General features: G+C 48.1%; 1 protein-coding gene and 1 pseudogene across 3 annotated transcripts; one reads left to right on the plus strand and one right to left on the minus strand.

The window, feature by feature from the left end:
- The first annotated feature begins 1212 nt into the window (after positions 1-1212).
- HAUS5 (HAUS augmin like complex subunit 5) lies at positions 1213-12115 on the plus strand. Of its 3 annotated transcripts, XM_054589027.1 has the most exons (19): positions 1213-1316; positions 2034-2096; positions 2189-2221; positions 2340-2364; positions 2963-3068; positions 3148-3307; positions 4383-4452; positions 4540-4622; positions 5145-5202; positions 5345-5469; positions 5671-5734; positions 5845-5975; positions 6189-6351; positions 6566-6646; positions 6748-6890; positions 7140-7251; positions 7330-7462; positions 9451-9583; positions 9762-12115. In XM_054589027.1, the coding sequence occupies exons 1-19, from the start codon at positions 1219-1221 to the stop codon at positions 9877-9879; spliced, it is 1899 nt and encodes a 632-aa protein (XP_054445002.1). In that variant the 5' UTR covers positions 1213-1218; the 3' UTR covers positions 9880-12115. The 3 variants fall into 3 exon arrangements, with proteins under 3 accessions (XP_054445002.1, XP_054445003.1, XP_054445004.1); XM_054589028.1 differs by lacking the exon at positions 6566-6646; XM_054589029.1 differs by lacking the exons at positions 1213-1316; positions 2034-2096; positions 2340-2364 and having other exon boundaries at positions 2193-2339.
- A 3748-nt stretch (positions 12116-15863) lies between these two features.
- LOC129083095 (ubiquitin carboxyl-terminal hydrolase 28-like) lies at positions 15864-18067 on the minus strand (annotated as a pseudogene).
- Between the last annotated feature and the right edge of the window lie 3937 nt (positions 18068-22004).

The following is a 22004-nucleotide window of genomic DNA, read 5'->3' on the forward strand; positions in this document are numbered from 1 at the left end:
ACACAGCTTCTCTTCAAAACCTGTTATCTCAATAATGATCCCATGGTCCCCTTGTCCCTGGGCCAGAGACTCAGGATGTATTCTTGGTTCCTCATATGGATAGAGTCCCACATTGTTAACAGCACCTCCCCCAACACTTCCCCTTCTTTCATGACCTTTTTACAGGTCTGCTCCATCCAATCCCTAGCCCAGAGCCCTTGACCTCATGGTGGTTACCACCCACCTCCCCTAAAGCCAATCAACCCCATCCACTGTCTTCTCCTCTCTGCTCCACTGTACCCTGTGGACCTGTGCTACCGTGGACCAACAATCTCCATGCCCCCTACTCCTCATCCTGCTCCACCCTCCTCCCTGGGTTCCCAGCTTTAGTGTCGCCCCACCAACTCTCCCTCCCCTCCATTTGTTTTTTCAGCAACTTTTTAGAGAATCAGGATCTGTATCAGACACTAAGGACAGAGTGTGACCTAGGCAAGCATGTCGAATGAAAGGTCCCTGAATGTTGCAATTTTCCATGGCTCAGAGGCCAAATGGGCTCTCCAGAACTCCAGGCCTAGTACCCAGTGCCTTCTGAGGCACCCCACAGACCTCTCGCACTTTCTGTATCCCAAATTGACCCACCCCTGTTGCCTCCCTACCTGATGATGCATCTATTCCCCCACTGAACTGTGAGTGCCATTGCATGAAGACTGGGACTGTCTCAGCCACCGCTGTGTCTCCTGCACAGGGCTGGCTCATAAATGTGACGGAATGGTAAGGACAAAGGACTCTGAAAGAAAGAATGCCAGGGCTATATTAGGGTCATGGTATCTGCCCTCTATCCTTCACTCAGACCTGAGATACCCTGTTTCTGGAATTAAAGAGCTGTAAGTTTGGCATCTCCTCGCTTGGCCCTCATTCTCCTAAAATGAAAGTCCCATTTTGTCAAGAAAATGAAGCGAGGCATTAAAAACCTTTTGCCTCTTAGGAGTCAGCTGGTAGTGAGAGGGAGTACGCAGAAAGCAAGTGGGTCCCATAGTTTTTTCACACCCCTTTCATCTTCATTCAAAGGGATCCATCGTGGAGGAGTGAGAGGTGCAAGCTACCTCCGAGACCCTGCAAAGCCAGGAGGCCCTGGTTTGCCTGGCTACCGAGCAGGTCACTGTCGGCGCGCGCTCTGGTGACGTCAGAGGCGGGCGCCACTCAAACGCTGTGGGAGGTGGCAGAGGCCGCGGCACCGTCATGGAGTTTGTGCAGCAAGCGCGGGAATTGGTTTGCTGGGCGGTGGAAGAGATGGAGGCGCCGGAGGCAGCCCGGGCCCCGGAGTCGACCCTGCGCAGGTGGGGATCGTTCGGGAGTGAGGGTTCCCCAGCTTAGAGAGTGTGTTCCGGAGTGCGAACCTCGTCTTTACTGAAGACGCACCTTCCTCCTCCTCCGCGCCAGTGAGACCTCCAAGGGCGCGCCCTCACCCCGCGTAGTATACCCAGGAATAGGACACTGCATCTGAGTGAGGACGTTCTGGCAGTAACCCTCACACTCCACCCCCACCCCGCAAGGGCACCCAGAGGGTCTTGGCACGAGTGAGAGTCTTCCACGAGTTGCTAAAGCCCTCTTCCCATATGTAAATAGGATCTCCTGGGTAAGGAAGGCCGCCCTTGCAGCAGCTGCCCACTCACCAGCCAGTCCAGCCAGCGAGGACCCCACCCCACTGGAAATTAAATCTGTAGGAGTGATAGCTCACAAACTTTAATGACAGAGCACTTCCTGGCAGTATACCCGTCATCCCCCCCTCTGGAAGTGACTGGAAATAACCTCCCCCCACCCAAAGGAAGCACCCCACCGGGGAATAAGACTACCCCCACGCCCAGTGACAGTCTCACCATCTCCCTGACCTACCCAGGAAAGAATATCGTGACCCCAAAAATATGAATCCTTCCTCCCCTGCCCCTGGAAATAAGAATTCCCTAGTAAAGACTTTCTCCCCCACCACCACCCTGGGAATGAAGATCCTCCACCCTGTGATACCCCAGGCATACCCTTATATGCTGTCCCCACAGGCTGTGTCTGGGCCAGGGGGCTGACATCTGGGCCTATGTCTTACGGCATGTGCACAGCCAGAGGTGAGCCTGACTGCATAAGGGAGGCTGTGGCAGGGGAGGGGACACAGGCGAGTTCCACAGTAACTCCTCTTCCTCCTACCTGTCCAATGTAGGAACGTCAAGAAGATCCGGGGAAACCTACTCTGGTAACTGGTCCTCAAAGCTATCCCTTTCTATCTTCCCCAGTCCTGTCCAGCCCCACCCACAGCCACACAGCTTCTGGAAGCCTCTGTCATCCTCTTAACTCTGGTCTCATTTCCTCAGGTATGGCCACCAGTCCAGTCCAGAGGTGAGAGCATGTGCTACAAGATTTTCTTTCATCCAAAAAGAGGACTTGTAGATCTTCTGCTCTTGGCTCAGCCTTGTGTTGGGTGATAATGGGGGTACTGCACCACAAAACAGCCTTGACCCATGCATTCATAGGATGTGCAGTCCAAGGGGACACAGGATGGACTGGCGGAGAGGGGAAGACGTAGATATGAGCCACCAAATATGGTGAGGGTAGATGGGAGAGTGGTACTGGGGCCGGTGGGACTCAGTATGTGCAAGCGGTCCAGGTGACGTATAGGGGAATGCTTCCAGAAGACCTCAGGACTTCTAGATGAGGGGCTTATAAGGAGATAAAGACTGGGACAGAGATATGGTGTCATCAATGCAGAGACAGGAAACAGGTTAGGAGGGTGATATAATGCCAGGAGGACGGAGGGGGGCCAGGATAGCACCTAGTGCTCCTCTGGGCCTAGAGGTTCAGACACAGTTAACTGCCTAGGAAAAATCTTCTGCCACCCCGCTGGGCAGGTGAAGAGACTGGTGCTCCACAAAGGACAGTCAGGCCAGGCTGAGCCACAGCCAGGCCATTTATCTGACCCTGTACCTGATCCCACCAGGCCTGTCGGAAGTTCGAGCTGGAAGCTGCTGTTGCCCGCCTACGGGCAGAGATCCAGGAGTTAGACCAGACCTTGGAGCTGATGGATGAGGAGACGGAGGCTCAGGGTGACTCACGGGGCTGGACAGATGGGCATCAGAACGGATGTTGCAGAGGTACTCATGGCCACGCCTGTTCCTCACACAGACATGGCCATGGAGCAGGCGCTGCAGAGCATGCGAGACACCCAGCGGCGTGCTCTTCTCCTCCGGGCCCAAGCTGGGGCCATGAGAAGACAGCAGCGTGGACTCCAACATCCCATGCAGTGGCTACAGAATCAGCTCAGGCAGCTGCAGGACATAGAGAGGTAGGCCAGGGCCCTCCTTCACCAGGCTAAATGGAGAGGTGTTTTCCTCAGAAACCTCAGTGCTCTGCCCTGACCCCTTCTTGAGTTCGAGTTCTGAGCTCCACTCTTTAGGATTTAAAGTCCATGAGACCAGGGAAGTTTTGTTATCTCAGCTACCTATATTTGTGCCTAGAATGGTAGCACCTATATATCTAGAATACCGCTGCTGGGACAGAACAGTAAACAATAAGACAACCCTGCCCTCATGGAGTTTACATTCTGATGCAGAGGAGACAGATGATAAACTAGAAAGCAAACAAACCCTCTAATTGCTGGTAGAGATGTGTGCTATGAAGAAAAGGCGATACAATAGAAGGAGACGCTCCTCTAGGTAGGATGGTCAGAGAAGGCCTCTCTGAGGAGGTAACCTGTGAGTTGGAGAAGGAATTACCATGAAGACAGACAGCAAGGGCAGAGGCCCTGAGCTTGACGTATGGGAAGAACAGCCAGGAGGGCAATTCAGCCTAAGTTTCATAGGCAAAAGGGAGAGCATGAGGAGGTAAGCTTGGAGAGGTGGACGTAGCACCGCAGGGGCACTGGAATTCTCAGGCTGAGTTCATGTCCTGGTTTGACCACTTACAGCTGTGTGACCTTAGGCAAATTTTATGCCTCAGTTTCTAAGATCTATGCAATGGAGTTAATAATACCTACTTTATATGGTAGATATGATAAGTGAGTTAAATCACTTATTAGAAGAGTTTCTATTACCCGTTATTCTGTGGGTGATGAGAACATAGCACATTGTTTATGAGGATTTTGAGCAGAACAATGACATGATCTGTCTGAGGTTTTATCAGGATCGCTTAACTACTGGGTAGAGAACAGACTGCACAGAGCAAGAGCAGGGAGACCAGCGAGGAGGCTAATAGAATCATCCAGCCAGGAGATAACAGTGGCCTAATTTTGGAGGTGGCCCCTGAGATTCAGGCTCAGTGATTCCTGTGACTAGCTCTGCTGGAAGCAGCGGGGGGGACACAGACATCTGTTCTCCAGCTCCTTCCAGGGACCCCTGCCCCAACTACACTCCTCTCTCCAGGAAGGCTAAAATGGATGTGACCTTTGGACGCTTGACATCAGCAACCCTGAGCCTGGAGCCTGTGGTCCTGGTAAGAGTCCTGGGCCATGAGGGGAGGGGCAGGCCTGGGGTCAGGTGGAGGCCCCTAGTTCCCCTTAATGCCCCATCCTCCTCCCAGAGTGATGTCCGAACAGCCTGTGCCCTCCGAAGCCAGTTCCTGCAGAACCTCCTGACTCCTCAGGCCAAAAGAGGCAGCATCCCGTGAGTGTCACCCAGTCCTCAGAAACCCTGCAAAGAACCTGGGCTTTGGGAAGAGTTGCTTGTCTGTTAATTCCTCAGACATTGGGCCTCTGATCTGTGTCAGCCCCAGGGCCTGCCCTGACAGGGCTCCCAGGCTGGGAAGAGGTAGAGACAAACCCATCGCAGACAGTGACAACACAGATGGTTAGGGCTCTTGGGGGGTGGGGAAACATCAGAGGCTCTTGGTACTGGAGAGGAGAAACTCTACCCAGCTAAGAGCAGGAAGGATGGGTTTTCTGGTGAGGAGGCTTAGCAAAGGTAAAAGGTTGAGAGGGCGTTCCAAGCAAGCAGCACATGTGAAAGGGCCCGTGGCCAGCAAGTTGTATAAGAAGGGAAGTCAAGTCTAGCAAGCATAGATGAACTTGGCTTCTTCGTCTGTAAGCTGGGGACAGAGACAGCTCCTGCTTTGTAAGGTGGTGGTAATCATTAGGGGAAGAATTGGTTGTCTTGTAACATTCTCTTCCCCATCCCACAACCCCACAGAACCCCTCAAGAAGACCACTTTGGAACTTCCTACCAGCAGTGGCTTAGCTCAGTGGAGGTAAGAGGGGCTCTCAGGAAAGACCGCACCCAGTGCTCCATGATCAAACCGCAGAGTACCAGGACCTGATTCTTCACCCTGCTCCATCCTCATGTGATCCCCTGCCCCAATCCTACCCTGACTTCACCCCTTCCCTCATCAGAATCTGCTGACAAACCACCCTCCAGGCCACATCTTGGCCGCCCTGGAACACCTGGCTGCAGAACGGGAGGCAGAGATTCGGTCCCTGTGCAGTCCAGAAAGGCTCCGAAATACAGAGATAGCCAGGTGTGTAGTAGAGTACTCCCATAGTCAGGTAGGGCAGGTGGCTGGGTAAGCTGGGTCAGGGCTGGGACCAGGCACAGTGATCTGCTGATAGGGACAGAACTGAAATCCAAGGACCAAACTCAGGTGGGCTGATGCTTACTACTCTCAAGGGTCCGGCAAGGGGACAGGGCTCCTCCCTCAGCAGTTTCACCCCACCTCCAGGTCCCAAGCACCAGGCCAGCCACACGCCAGCCAGGCCCTGCCATCCGTGGTGCATCTCATCCAGGTGACCCCCAGGCACCCTTCCCAGACTCTGTCCCCTTCCCATCCCAAGACTCACTCAGTCCCCTCACCCCCAGCGACAATGGCCACCCTGACTTTGTACCCCTGCCCCAGGAGGCCTGGCAAGCTGTGGGTGTGCTGCTCACCCAGCGGGGCCCCCTCCTGAAGGAGCATCAAATCCTGACCCGGCGCCTCCAGAGCCTGATGGAGGAAGTAGAAAGATGTACCCTGGGATCAAGCAAGAGGTGAGAGGCTCCCTGGCCAGAGGCCTCTAGGCCATCTCTCTCCCTGGGGTCTCAGGATATTGGACTTTTTCTGCCCTCGTGGCTCTCATCTCTGCCTCCTTGCTCTCTGTGCACTTGTGGCTCCTTGTGCGTCCTTGCAGATCTCATCTCTCCTCCTCCACTGTGAGTCTTAGTCACCTTCCTCCCCATTGCTCTCTTCTGCTTGTCCCCCAGGCAAGCGTTGGTGCTGGGGCTCCGAGACTGTGGCCTGTGGGCAGAGCTCAAAGCCCTGTGTGCCCAGATCCAGGAGCTGGAGGAGGCAGCTGGACAGCGGCAACTTCTGCTGCAGGAGCTACAGGCCAAACAGCAACGAATCCTGCGCTGGCGCCAGCTGGTGGTAAGAAGCAGGCTCTGGGAGAAATGGCAGGGCTGCATGGAAGGTCAAAGTGAGTCTGGGAGCCTTATGATCTAGAACTGGGCTTCCTGGTCAGGGCAGAGGCCCAGGGTGAGTCTCCCAAGAGGAAGCAGACCTGTGGAAAGGGGAGAGCAGGGACACAGGCTGGGCATTGGGAAGGAAAACGGCCTGTCTTGATGGCCTGCTGGTTGTCCAGGGGGAGACACAAGAACAGGTTCGCCTGCTCGTCAAGGGCAACTCAGCCAGCAAGACGCACCTGTACCAGAGCCCAGGGGAGGTGAGTTGGGATTTGGAGTGAGGTCTGGGCAGGGCCAGGTCTCCTAGGGATGGGGTTGGGTAACCTCAGGCTGCCCCTCTCATCCTTTTCCTTCTCCAAAGCTGTTGGCTCTGGTTCAGCGAAAAGTCGTCCCCACATCTGAGGCGGTGACACCACTGAGCCAGGAGCTGCTTCACTGTCTAGAGAAGGAGGCCCAGCACCTGTCCCACCTGCTGGGCACCCAGCTGCGGCACAGGCCTGGAGGGTGAGACTAGTGCCATCCCCTATATACCCTTGTTCAATTGACTGTCCCACTCCAAAGAAATAATACCAGACCCCAGTGTTCCCAGGCTACCAGATCTCACCCTCAGGTAGGTGTTCAGCCCCACTCTGGAATTCTAGTCACCAGACCCACTTCCAAGTTCCTGGACCTCCCAAGACCACCCCTCTGCCCCCAGAGCCTCTTCAACCCAAGACTCCCTCTCAGTGCATCCAACCTGGACTTTCCCCCCAGACTGCAGCCCCTGCCCACAATCCTGCCATCCATCCACCAGCTTCATCCTGCGTCCTCAAGGGGCTCCAGCCTCATAGTGCTTAGCCACAAGCTGGGGCTGCCTACAGGGAAGGTGAGTGCCTCTCCCCTAGGAACTATCTTTCTGTCCCTACCCCCAGCTGAAATGATTGTCCTTTTCCCTTCCCTCAAGGCTTCAGAGCTGCTACTCCCAAAGGCTGCCTCTCTTCGCCAGGACCTTCTGTTCTTCCAGGACCAGTGGAGTCTCCGGTGCTGGAATCAGCTCCACATGAAGACCAGCCTGCCGCCAGGTCCATCCACCCAGGGTAGGCCTGCCTTGCTTCTACCTAGCATTCCTGCCCATTCCCAGGACCATCAGCCTCCAAAACTAACCACAGAGGACATCCATTGCTGACACAGAGCCTTCTGATCATCGAGTGCTTTAAGCACGTTCACTGTTTTCTTCTGCACTGCAGCCCCAGGGCATTAGTGCTGCCTTTCTCCCTTTTACAAGAGAGGCACCTGGACACAGAGGGCCTGGGAGCTACCAAGATGGCAGAGCTAGGATTTAAATCCAGGCAGTCTGATTCCTGGTGGGTCTTTGATCCTAACCACAAGGCCCACTAATTGCCAAGTGTTCATTTGTCACCATCCAATAGTATACTTGAGCAGTTAAAAGCTGGGCTATAGAGTTAAACTACCTAGATTCTCTTCTCCGCACTACCTCTTGTTGTGTGATCTCCCTGTGCCTGTTTTCCTCAGTGGAATAAGCATAAGGTGGAGTAAGCAACCTTACAGAGTTGCTAGGAAGACACAGTTAGGTGACCCAAACAGGGCATTGAACAATGCAGGACATGCAGTCAGCCCTCTGTGCCTCTGGTGAGATTGTGATCATTTTGTCTGCTTTAGCGCAGTCTCCTCAGTCCTTATCATGAGCAAAAGAAGTAAGACTCAATTTACCAATGAGGAAGCAGAAACTCAGAAGTTGATCATTGCTGGATTCCCCCAGCAAGCACTCAACTGGGTACCTACCAGGTGCTGCCCCCAACAGCTCAATGGGGAGAAGAGCGAAGGCAGTACAGCCCCAGGAGTGTCCCAAAGAGCACTTTGGTGGAACCAAAAGAGCAAAGAATCGAAGAATAAATAGATATAAATAGATGGAAGAGGTAAAATTATGAATCAGGGTGCCATCAGCAAAGTAGGAAAAGACCATTTTCAGGCCTTTGAGTGTCAGGCTTTCTGCCTTCCCCTCTCTGGTGGTCAGGGAGCAGTGTGCAAGAATGGCCCAGGAGCCGTAACATCTGCATGCCACCTCACGGGCATTCTGAACATACCTAAATGGGACTTAGTTCTCTCTGCTCCTAAAGCAGTTTTGTTTTTCTTAGGCCTGGTTTCTGTCCCTCAATAAATGACCCTACCCTCCTCATCCAGGTGCTGAAGCCAGAAACCCAGGAGTCATCCTTAATTTCCCCCAGGTCCCTAATCTTTGGCCTGTCAGCAAGTCCCGGGTCCTCTCTCCAGAGTGCTCCAATCTGCCCCCACCCCACTAGCCTGTGGCTCAGATAAAGACACCTGACCACAGAAATGACTGAAGAAAGGGCAAGTGTTATGCCCAGTGTCACAAGGCAAGGATGGGTTGGAGTCAGGATTCAGGCCCAAGGAGTCTGATCACACTGCAGGCCTGCACTTGCTCTAGGCTGGGCCTGTTTCGGGTCTGGAGAGGGGCTAGACCTAATCACAGCCCCCAGGGGAAAACACTGCTGGAGCGAAGGGCTGCAGCAGTCTGAGGGGGAAGCCGTGGGGTGAGGAATGCTGGGAAGGACGACCAGGAGGAAAGATGGTGTCTCAAGTGGTCACTGGGGGGTAGGTGAAGTTTTGCTCAGAAAGAATACAATGGCAAGGAGTTTGGACTCTGTCTTGGGGTCACGGGGGAGCCTTGGAGGATTCCAAATAAGAAAGGGAGAGGATCAGGTTTAGGCTTCAGGAATCACTTTGGCTGCCATGTAGAAGATGGAGCAGAGTGGGAGGCTGAGGCCTGGAGCCTGGGAGGGAGGCTGGGAATGGGTGAGTAGGGAAGGGGGAGGAAGCTGGGGGATAGGCCATGGGAACTGATGGTCTATCAGAGGGAGATAGGCATCCAGGATGAGGTTGGGCAAGAAGGAGGCAGTGGGCTTGTCCCTGAGAGGAGGGAAAGGTTTGGGAGAGATGCTGAGGTCAAGACTAGGTGAGTGAAGATTTATTTGGTAACCCATTGGATAAAAGGCACCAGTGAACCAGAGGATCCAGTGCTACCTCATGGGTTTCTAACCTGCAGAGTTGCTGCAGATCCGTGCATCCCAGGAAAAGGAGCAGAAAGAGAATCTGGGGCAGGCTCTGAAGCAGCTGCAGGACCTGCTGAAACAAGCTCTGGAGCGAATCCCCGAGTTGCAGAGGGTTGTGGGGGACTGGTGAGAGCGGGTTGTGGGGGACTGGTGATGGGAGGTATGGCTAAGCTGAGTGTGACAGACCAAACGCAGGGCTGGGGGGAGGAAGGGGAAGGGGCTGGTGACAGGTAGGCATGGTGTGGGGAAGCCAGTGAGGGTCTGGAGACCCAGGCCTTTCCTCTGACATCATCCTTTTCCCCAGGTGGGATCAGCCAGGCCAAGTCGCCCTCTCTGGGGAGCTCTGCCAGGGCCTGTCCCTGCCCCAGTGGCAGCTGCGCTGGGTCCAAGCCCAAGGCACCCTGCAGCAGCTGTGCAAATGAAGAGGGGACTTAAATAGGAGTTAAGAGCTTCACATTTGTTCACCCTGACACCTCAACTCCCCCAATATGGAAGACAGCGTTGCCTCCAGTGTGTTACCCATTGTCTCTACCCACACTTGCCATTCCTCTCACAGGCTGTTCTGCTTTTCCTCTCAACTGCCTTACTCCTGTCCTTTCATCCCACCAAAGCTGAAAGAATGCAGCACTCTGGACCCTGCCTGAGGTCCCCCTGAAACTCCCCTCATCACTTTCACCCTCAGCCTAAAGTAATTTAGTACCTGCTGCAAACACTGAGTATCCAGTATTAAATAAAATGGACAAAAGTCCCTATTTCCAGGAAGTTCTAGAACAACAAAACAGACCACTGACAAGTAAGCAAAATATCTAGTATGCTGGAAGATAACTGCCATAAAGAAAAATAAAGCAGGCTATAGACAGTATGATTTTAAATAGAGGGCTGCAAAGTAACGGTCACCCTTGGTATATGTGAGAGGCATGCAAAGGTCCTGAGTGCAGATGAGCTAGCTAGTGTGCCGGACAAGGAGGCAGTGCAGCTAGGGGTATGGGTAGGGGGCGGGGGGTTAAGAGATGAGATGAGATTGTCTTCTAGTTTTTATATAGTTTCTTTTTATATATTTAAATCTCTGAGTCATTTGGAATTTATGCAAATGGATGCATTTTACATATATCCCGATAGCACTTATTAAAATAGAGTAGTGGTTGCCTCTGAAGGAGTGATAGGTGGCAGGAATCAACAAATGAGACAAGGAAACTTTCTAGAGCTGGAAATGTATTGCAGTTGCCCTTGAACAATGCTAGGGTTAGGGATGCCAGCCCTCTGGCACAATTGAAAATCTGCATATAACTCACTTTTGACTCCCCAAAACGTTTACTAATAGCCTGCTCTTGACTGGAAAGAAGCCTTACCGATAACATAAACAGTCAATTAATACACATTTTGTATGTTTCATGTATTATATACTATATTCTTACAATAAAGTGTGCTATGAAAAAAAGTTCTTAAGAAAATCATAAGAGAAAGTACATTTACAGAACCATATGTATTTATTGAAAAAATCCACATATAAGTGGACCTCTACAGTTCAAACCCATATTGTTCAAGGGTCAACTGTATATGGCGAGAGTGGTATGGTTACACAGGTATGTAGATTCATCAGATCTCATTGAGCTGGACTTTTTAGGTCTGTGCATTTTACTGTGTGAATTATTCTTCAATTTATAAAGTAAAACTTTACCCACCTAAACTTTATAAAGTAAAAGTTTGGGTGACTTGAGTTGCTACCTTTTCATACACTAAATTTCCATGAGTAATTGAGCTATATCTGAGTTCTCTCCAAGCCCATTGTCTGACTTGTGCCATCCTCATGGTTTTTTAATTATACAGGCTTTGTAATACCTTTTATTTTTATTTTTCTTAAGTTGTTTTTATTTATTTTTAGAGAAAGGGGAAGGGAGTGAGAAAGGAGAGAAACATCGATATGTGAGAGAAATACCCATCGGTTGCCTCTCGCACATGCCCCAGCAGGTGACCTGGTCCACAATCCAGGCATGTACCCTGACCAGGAATCAAACCAGCAACCTTTTGCTTTTCAGGGCAATGCCCAACCAACTTAGCCACACTGGTCAGGGCTGTAATACCTTTTAATATCTGAAATGGCTGGTTGCCGTCTTATTATTCAAGGTTTTCCTGTCTCTTGCTAATTTTTTCTCCCAGTGAAATGAACTTTATACCCAACTTACCTGGCTCCAGAAGAAAGACAAACACAGATGGGAGGTTTAGTGGGGTTGTAGTAAACATATAAATTAGGCAGATTTGACATCTTTGTGATCTTGAACCTGGTTTTCCACCTCCTCCCAAGGGAGGACAGTGAGGGCCTCCAAAGTACCCTCACTCTCCCAATGCTCCTCCTATCCCTGGCTATTCTTCCCCAGTCTTTATACATTTTCTTTCCTATATGCCCCCTCCTCCCTTTCTTGTTCTCAGCTCCCAATCCTCATCTCCCTGCTGAATATGGAAGTCCTTCCCCACTCCTTGCTTAGTTTTTCTCCATAGTGTATCTTCTAACATACTGTGTTTTATTTTATCTTTCATTGGGCAAACTTTCTGAAATATTCAAAACCCAGATGCAATCGAGGGAAATTGACAAAAACAAAATTTTGTATCATAAAAAAGGCAAAGTAATAAAAATGACAAAGTAGGAATAAACTTTGCAACTTATGCCCTGAAAGGGTGTGTGTGTGTGCACGCACGTGTGTGTATTAACAGATGTGAAAAGAAAAATTCCAAGTTCATGAAGAAATGGGCAAAATATATAAATGGACTATTGCCAGAAAATATGCTGAAAATCATAGAAGAAAAGCAACTTCAAAAAACGCTGATATATTTCCAATCTATACGACTGGGAAACCCAAGATTTTGACAGCTCACTCTTGGCAAGACTATGGGAAAATAGCTCATACATCAGTGGACATACAACATGGGAAATGACCTATGAGAAAATCTCCAGCAAAGCTGTAACTGAACAACTAGTGGGGTCCTACTGCTTGCCACACATAGGCAATAACTCCAGAGACAGAGTCGTGGCGGAGGGAGGGGGAGAATGTTTTTATTCAAAAATATGCATAGCAGGTTTCTTGATGGGCACTCCCCAACTCCCTGTCTGAGGAGTACATGGGCAGCTGGCTGGTGGCACCTGCAGTGACTTCCCACATGAAAGGGGCACAGGGCTTACCTCCCAGCATCCACCAGCCCAAGCCTACCCCCCACCACCCTCTTACCAGCCTAGTGCCCTCAGTGATCCTGGTCAGGCCCAGAGCTCAGGGAGGGGTGTGGGCCTATTTCCTGGGTGTGCTGTGGCTGTACCTGACAGGCCTGAACTGATTTGGGCCACAGACATATAGCAGCCATCACAGCTTCCCACCTGGGGAAGTGGCATGGGGCTTGCTGGCCAGCCATGCTTTCTGAGTCCACTGGCCCAAGCTTTGCCCCTGCCCTCTTATCAGAACCTGCTGCACTTTGGCCAGGCAGGTCCTGGGGCGCTCAGACAAGGGCATGAGGAGTCCTGGCAAGGCCCACTAGTTCAGCAGCCTCAGCTCCCAGCCACAGAACCACCAGCCAGGGGAGGGGGAGCAAAAGCACACGGCATTTCCACACACTCCGCTTTTAAAGACACCTCCACCCTGTAATCCCCTGTGCAGTGGCAGTAGATGGGAGTATGTTCCATCAAATCACTTCCCTAGCTTTTGGCACCAGCCCTATGCACCTTTCTGCTGTGTGATGCATGTGTCATTCTGGTTGCCAGGGCTATGCATGCATGTGCCAGCTTCAGCACTTCACCCCTCTCCATTTCTGGGTGATCCCTCCCCCTTAAAATTCCCCCCTTTAACAGTCCGGACACTTGTAATCTTACAAGGGCAGATGGATGAAGGTCTTGTACTGTAACTACTTCCTATTGACCAAGAGGCATAGTCCTACCTATCCCATGGTCCAGAGGCCCCTAACAAAAGGAGGTTTGGAGTGGAGGAGAATCTTCATGTGAGTGAGAAGGATCTCGCAAAGTCTAGGTCAGTTGGTTGTTCTTGGAAAAGGGTATGTGTGATGTTTAAAGGATGGCATTACTGGACAAGTTGGCATCCTTATCATATTCTGAAAGCAACAAGTTTGGCAAAAGGGTTAGGAGGCACAATCAAAACCATAACAACTAAATGACAAAGGTAGGGGCTAATTCTAGAGTCCTCAAGAAAAAGTGGCTTCCTTGGAAGAAGGTGTATCACATGTCTGAAGCCGTATTGCCTACTATACCGAAATTAGGCTAAGGAGAATATCCTGAGATACCCCCACCCCACCCCCCCCGACACACACGCACTTTTAACACTTCTGGACCCTTTCTGTCCAAACTATTAAGGCAGTGTTAATGTGAAGCTAATTGGCTGCCATGTACTTCACCAACTCAACCATTTAGTTCAAACTCTTGAGTCCCAGGAGGCAGTGGTGCAGGTGGGCTTTTCTAGTGCACCATTTCTGATTCTGCAAGACTGTCTTGATGGGCACTCCCTTTCATGTGCAAGATCTTTGCTGGAAAGATACTAAGCAGAGATGATTAGATAGCATCAAGTAACATCAGTTCAACTCTGAGGTGAAAACCAACTTTGCAAACAACTGCACTAGAGTCCAATGTTCACAACTAAGCATTGTGATTTTCCTTAAAACCTGCATCCTGACCCTAAGATCACCCTCATTGTCCTCAAAGAGACTGTCTTCAAATTTGTCTTATTGTTTGCATAAAAACAAGAGCAGCAATTGAACACATAAGCTTTTTAAGTATGTTTTACTGGAACTTACACAAGGAAACATAAGACTGAGCCTTAGCCAACCCTTAAGGGCACAGAAGCCAAGCCCCACACATGCTATCAGCTTTGCCTGCAGTACCTATATTCCTCAAGTCTTTAAGGTTCCCCTCACGTCTTAAGATTCCTCCTTGCCCTTTTTCAGGAAAGCAACCTTTGTTCCTTCCCTGGAAAGACTGCCATGAGCCATGTGACCGAACAAGGTACCATACCAACCCATTTCTCCAGTGGGTTTTCATTAGTTTCCAAAGTCAGTCTTAGTTCCTCAAGGCCTTCTGGTAACAACCAGAGACCAGGCTTGACTCCTTTAGGCATGACATTCCAGTCAGAATCTTGGTTATTAAAAACCATAGTTTGAAACTGGTGTTATTGGTTTCATGCAAAGGAAATTTTATATCATTACTTTCTCATTATGAATGCCCAATTCTAGAGGAGCAAGCATGGAGAAAAATACAAAGCAAAAAGAGAAATCCTTGTCCTTTCAATATCCACCAAAACTGCATTTCCATGCCTTGAGTATTTCATTATTTTATTTCCTAACCTAATGTGAAGTTTTAACCCTTAGGAAACTCAGTTTCTTCCTAAAAGAGAAATAAAACAAAAATCTAAAGCAAAGGCAGAGTTCTAAAAAAAGAAAAAATGGTAAAGGGGGACTTCAACCAGCCTTAGAACCTTGTCTCCCACCAACCAGTCACACAGATGGCCTTTCCCAGGTCCCAAATGGCACAAAGCCCCAATGGTAGAGACATTCTCTCCCTCCAGTTGGCCCTGACTGGCACCAGATGACCTTTCCTAGGTCTAAATAGCACGAATCTCCAAACAGCAGAGATATGTTCTTACCTCAGCCAGATTCTATGCACACCAATGGCACAAAGCCCTAATAGTAGAGGAGCTGTCTGTCCTACCAGTGTGACCACTGGTCTCCTGCCAGAGGTATGACATCTCACCTTATCCAGACTCTAATCAGCAACAATGGCACAAGGCCCCAGTAGCAGAGACAGAGGATCCCTAATATACACAAAACAGCAAAGTTCCCCAAATCCCCAAAAGACCAGAAAGCAAGGCACAAAACAAAACCTAAATAACTAAACCTATGCACTGAGCTTTTCTTCCTTTCAAAAATAAAAATAAAAACTTCCACACCCTTCTATGGCTTCTACAACCTTTTCAAACCTTTTTTCAGCTTTCTACATGCCTTAAAACTTTCTACACACTTTCTTCAACCTTCAGAGACCCTCTTACTCGCTCGGGAATAACCATAACTCACTTTCAGTCCTTGTCTTTCTTAATTATGTAAAGGACCACACTCTAACTCAGTATCTGTCAACTAGAAGTCCTGAAATCTGCAAACACATTCTCCTATGTAAAACATACTTTACCTTTTTCTTTTTTTGCCAAACATTTCAATTTCTTTAGTTTGAAAATAATATAGGAATATAAGAACAACCAATGAACATGAGGTGACATGATTCCTTTTCTCAGGTTTAAGTAAGGAAGTGGATGAATTGGAAATACTGTTAAGGGTCTAGCAAAAATATACTAATACATAAAAACCTTGAAAATCCCCACACTGTCTCTAACTTCTTAAAACACAGGCTCTTAGGTCCCATTCCTTGCTAATAGAGCCTGGAGTATTTCTCGTGAAATGCCTCATTCCAGACTGCTTCCACACCACTCTTCCTATAGGCATGTGTTGTGTTTGCAGTGGCCTGGACAGTATGATCCTTGACAATCACAGCATGCACAGATGACAAGCAGCAAACTCCATGAGAAGAGACTGCTGAAGGCTCTTCTGATGTTGAATTGGTGGAGGATCCACCAAAGATTTGAGGGATCTTACAAGGCTGCTCTTCTTCCCACTCCTCTACTTCCTGTTCAAATCTCCAGTTATCTTCCTGAATGTAATGCTTAAGTTCAGCAGGTAAGGCTTCCAGTTCTAGCATCTGATCTGATTCACTTGGGACTGTCTCTGCATAGAAGTAGGGTAGCTTGTCATTAATGTATGAGTACATTAGACAGTAAGCACTAACATTTCCCAAGCCTCCATAGGAATCTCTTTCAAGTTCTTTCCAGGAAGATTTGGTAGCAGAGAAGTCATTGTACTTGAGCCAGACTTGTAGGGGTTGATTATAAATATAGATCCAGTAGTGTCCAGCATTTCCTTGTCCTTCATGATCAAGAACTGCATGCAAGTGATAAGACACCTTACTAAGGAGAGGATTACAGTACATCTGTTTAATAGTCTGGGTAGTGCTTGCAATGTAATTCTTTAAATCTTGTATATCTTGTTCAGTCTCACTCCTCTGCCTCTGAAGACAGGTCTTAACAAAGGTTATCTCTTCACCTGTGACTGTTCAAGGAGCTGGGTGTGCAGACATTTCCATAGAAGGCCAAGAAAACGTAAGGGGTTTATCCATTGTTGTAAACTTGTGTAGACAATCTTCAGAAAAGATACTTTCAACACCCTGAAAAGAGCTTTCTTTACTTACCACTGAAGAAAGTGGTAATGTCATGCTTGTGTCACACTGAGATGTCAACATGTCTGGGAGTGGGAACCAAGCTGGGTCCAAGTTGTACTTTATATATCTTTCCAGTTTTTGCTGTAGGACTTTTAGTTCCTCCTTCAACTTCTGAATACACTCTCTCTTACTTCAAACAAGCTTTTTGTTTCTGTACATGTACCTGTCCATATAAATAATCTGAGAAAATTCCAGCTTATTGTAAACTTTTTTCTGGCTGGCCAAGGGATTTATTGAACTCAAATCTAGAGAGTTCAAAGGACAACACTGGAGGTAGTTTTGTAAACCAACACTCCTGTCCATATTTCACTGAATGATCAAAGGAAGCAGCTCAATATCACCCTCCACCATAGCCCCTTCCAAATAGTCATAGTAGTCATCTAATTTGCAATAACTATTTACCTGAGGATATACTGGCCAAAGGCCTCACTGTACAAAAGGGTTTTCCTTCCCGAACCCCTTCAGTGAGGAAAGTACCATAGAAAAGCTGCACCATTGGATTTTCAGATCTGTTCCTGAGATTGCTGTTAGCATTACAGCTAGCTAGAACACATCCTCTAGTTGATCCAGGAACTTCTGTGTGAATTCACTCACATCTTGCTGTTGTTTCTCAATTGACTGGAATGCTCCCAATAAGAGATCCAGTGCTGCTGTACTGAAGGGTCAAGAAATTTGCAATTTGATCCCAACAGAGCAAACAAATACTGAAGCTCTTGCATAAACATGATATATCTCTTTTCTATGTGACTTGGACAGCTTTCAAATACATTCTGTGGCAGACTGTAACTGAGACTAAGTAACAGCACTAAACCAACATGTATTGCCAACATTTTTTAGCCCAACAGGCCAATCATCAACTTGCCTCCAGTCATTGGGACTGGGTTTTCTCCACAGACTTCACAGTGCTTTCATTTAGTTTCTGCAGAGGTTATGTCATACATTCATTAAGATTTCTTCCACCAGCCTGAACTTTGGGGCACTTCAGTAGACTCAAAGCAATGGTAGCCTGGTCATCTTTGTTTTCATGAGTAAGGCCTATTACTTTTGCTAATACTTTTTTGTTGGCAGCATCCCCTTTACTTCAGGTGGTTCTGTAGCAAGTATCTTGACTGGGTTCCTTAACTCTGTTTTTAGATTTGAAGACTGGCTGCCAGAGTGATGTCACCATTCAGAGTTTCATGAAGGAAAGAAGGGTCCTGAATGCCCACAATTCCTCTCGGCTGATTTAACAGCATTCCGCAGCTCTAGCTGTGGTGATCAGCTGCTCTAGCCGCATTTTCCTGATGGAGCTCTGCATCCATGGAGGAGAGCCACTGGTCCAGCCTTACGGGAGGCCAGGGAAGAGGTCTTCCTACTACCAATCTTGTATACCCTGGGATCAGGACATTATTGAGACCTTCCTTTGTCTCACAGTCAGGGAGGGGGTTTGAGGCCACTTCCCTTCTCTGCACTATCAAGTGGTTCCCTGCCCCTGGTGAAATTTTATTATGCAATGAGATAAATGCATTAATGTAAGGTATCTTGTCCCATTTTCCTATTGGCAATATAGGTTCAACTGTATGATGGTACAGTACTTTAGGGAACAATTTAGGAGCCATTTTTCCCTGCAGACTAAAATATACACTGTTGCAGTAAAAAAAAATAAAAAAATAATAAATCTCTCTAAAATATGATCCATGGGCTTCCTCCAAGAGTTGAAACGTAACAGCTCCTGAAGGTCCAGATGTACAGAACCATAGGTATGAGCACAACAAAACCCCAGGCAAACTGGGAACATATAAATACAACTAGCATTGACTCTATTATTCTAAACTAGTGCTCAGAAGCGAGTTTTCTGCCAATTGATCCCATAACAGTGATCCTCAAGCAATGGCCTCCCCAAAACTCTTCCAGTTCTCACCTGGACCCTGGTTCACAGACCTAAAATTTACATGCTCCCTCCTCCTTTCCAGACCCATTTCCTTTCCACCTGCCAGGCATGTTTAAGCTGCCGATACCTCTCGCAGGCATGCAGAGAAATTCCCAGCAGCTGGGAATCCCCATGGTCCCACTACTTGTGTGTGTTGACCTGCCATAAGTGGCTAGGGCCCCATGTTGGGTGCCACTATTGTAACCAAACTGGTGGAGTCCTACCACTCGCCTCCCATGAGCAATAACTCCAGAGACAGAGTCTGGTGGAAAGGAATTTTTTTATTTAGAAATATGCACAGCAGGTTTCTTGATGCTCCCACCCCCCAGAGGAGCATGTGGGCAGCTGGTGGGTGGCTACAGCAGTGGCTTCATGAGGGGAATAGGGCTTGCCACCTGGCTGCACTGCCTCCCAGCACCTGCCAGCCCAAACTTCCTCCCCAACCTCCTTACCAGCCCAGCATCTGCAGTGCTCCTGATCAGGCCCAGAGTGCTTGGGGAACGGTGCAGGGCCTGACCCTAGGCTGTCCTGGGGCCATACCCAAAAGGCCCGCAATGGCACAGGCCATGGGCAGGTGGCAGACACTATGGCTTCCTATATGGGGAAGGGACATGGGCCTTGCCTTCCAGCCAGGGCCTCCCCCCATCCTCTTACCAGAACCTGCTGCTCCCAGCCAGGCAGGTCCTGGAGCTCTCAGGCAGGAGTATGGGGAATCCTCCCAGCAAGGCCCACCAGCTCAGGAGCCTTAGCCCCCAGCAACAGATCCACCAGCCAGAGTAAAGGGGAGCAAAAGCACATGGCATTTCTATGTGCTCTACTTTTAAAGACCCCATAATCTCCCGCATAGTGGAAGTAGAAGGGAGGGTATGTCCCTCCCATCCAATCACCACCTTAGCTTTTGGCATCAGCCATACATGCCTCTTTTTGCTGCATTATGCGTGCGTCATCCTGGTTGCTCCAGTGACACATGCATACACTGTCTTTGGCGCTTCTCCACTCTTCCCATTTCTGGGGGTCTCTGTTACAAAACTAGGTATGTGTTTACTCTTTGCCCAAGCAATCCCACTGTTAAGAATCTATCCTGGGTGAAATACAAGTTGTGGGACCTTGTATAAAACAAGTAGACTGTATTCTTCAGATCAATGGGGATAGGTTGGGTCTGTTGTGAGGGGGGTACCCCATCCCGCAGGGTCCCCTCGGTTGCTGCAGATGAAGAAAATAAGTCATTCCAGACACTCTCAGTCTGCCAGGAAAAGGGGGTGGTGATTCCTTCTAGTGGAGAATGCCCCAAGCCCTTCTCTTGAAGTGGCTTTTATTGAGAAAGATATGCACAGGGGTATACAGCTTGCATGCAAAGCTTATCAATCAAAGCCTAAAGGCTATGTTTACAGAAAACAGATAGAGATCATAGATAACAATTGAAGGAACACAGAGATTTTCCTTGGGTCAGGTCTGATAAACAGGGTGGCACCCATTTGGCCCTGAAACCTGGGAAACTGATCTCATTCTATGCTTGGACCCCAAACATCAGTACTCATTAACTCGAGGGCATTCTTAGAAAAGTAAGTTTCATAGGATTTAATGCATTCCTTTTCCAGGCCAAATGGCCCCTGGGGAACCGCCTGATCCAGTTTAGGGCTGTACCAGTCTTTAGTATTGTTTCACTGACCCGGTCAGGCAGGTGGAGCAGAGCAGCCAAGATATACGGAGACTTCTTTCAGAGAGAATGAGGACTCTGGCCATGACAAAGCCTAGGGGTGAAGATCTTTTGCCCCTTTTCCTTGTCCCCCAGGTCCTTCCCTGATGGCCCCTATGCAACTGTGCCCGTCTTAGGTTGCTCCTGCCATTGAGGGATCTTACCCACCATTGACTAACCAGTCATCCTCTGGGGCCAAGAAGGGTGATGTGAGGGAGGCAGGGGCTGCGGCCCTGCCAGGAGGACAGGTTTTTTCTCCTCAGTGGCCTATTTTCCCAAGGCCTCCTTGCTCAGCTCCAGCCTTGGGGCACTCTCCTCTGTTGACGAGGCTACAGTCCCTGAAACCAGGCGGAACAGTCCCCAACACTGTTGCAGATTGACAGCCAAATGCAATGTGGGATCCACATACAAGAATAAAATAGCCCTGGGTGGTGTGGCTCAGTGGATTGATTTTCGGTCTGCAAACCAAAAGGTTGTTGGTTTGATTCCCAGTCAGGGCACATGCCTGGGTTGCAGGCCAGGTCCCTAGTTGGGGTTGTGTGAGAGGCAACAGATTGGTGTTTCTCTCTCTCTTTCTCCTTCCCTTCCCTTCTCTCTAAAAGTAAATAAATAAAAGTTTTATTAAAAAAAGAATCAACCAATAAATGCATAAGTGGAACAACAAATTCATGTTTCTCTCTCCCTCTAAAATACATTTTTAAAAAATTTAAAGTTTAAAAAATGATTTGAAGTACATCTCTGGGACAACTGGGGAAATTTGTGTATTGGAGAGTATTGAATCTTGTTTAAATATCTTTGGTAGAATAATGGTATTGTGGTCATATGGAAGAATGTTCTTAGAGGATGTGTGTTGAACTACTGAGGGTGATATCTGCAACTTATTTTCAAATAAATCAAGCCAGGAGACAATAATTTAGAAAGTAGAGGGATAGAAGCCAGACATCTCTAAATGTACATTGTTTCATACTTTTAAAAAAATTTTATAAGCATTTATTTGAGCCAAAACTGATAATGACCAGAATCAAGACCTTAAATGCTCCTGTTTCATACTTTTGACTAGAAACATCTGATAATTTTTTAAATGAGAAAAGGAAAAAAGAAATACCTAAATATTCAAAACAAACTGAAATAAACGTCCTGATTCTATATAAAGTTGGTGGCACAACTGTTTCAGATAAGAATTATTTTGGGTGATGTTAAAACAATACTTTTAGTTGATGCTTCCAGTGGTACATAGGTCCTAAGAGAAAAAGAACTGCAATGAAATTTTAAACGAAATTCAATAGTCTTTATTGTTCATATAATACTGGTATTTTTATTTTGAAAAAATATATGGTTTAATATTTCGAGATCCTACATTATCTTATTTTGAAATTATATATTAGACTAAAGCAAGTATATAGCTTTGCTAATGTTACTAGAGACCAAGATTTTTTAATGTAAATGAAGAAATACATATATAAAATCAAAGAAGTGAACACCTCATAATCTTTCATTTGAATAGGAAATAGAAAATATATATAGTTCCCTAGCTAAGTCCACAGAAAAGGTCTAAATATAATGACAACTCAGTAACAGTAATGCCCAGATTGTGGTCTCTAAATACTATTTCTGACTATAAGGAACCAGGGGT

The sequence above is a fragment of the Pteronotus mesoamericanus genome, unplaced genomic scaffold (assembly GCF_021234165.1).
Source record: "Pteronotus mesoamericanus isolate MK-2021 breed Mesoamerican mustached bat unplaced genomic scaffold, CSHL_Meso_final scaffold_165, whole genome shotgun sequence".
Taxonomy (NCBI): Eukaryota; Metazoa; Chordata; class Mammalia; order Chiroptera; family Mormoopidae; genus Pteronotus; species Pteronotus mesoamericanus.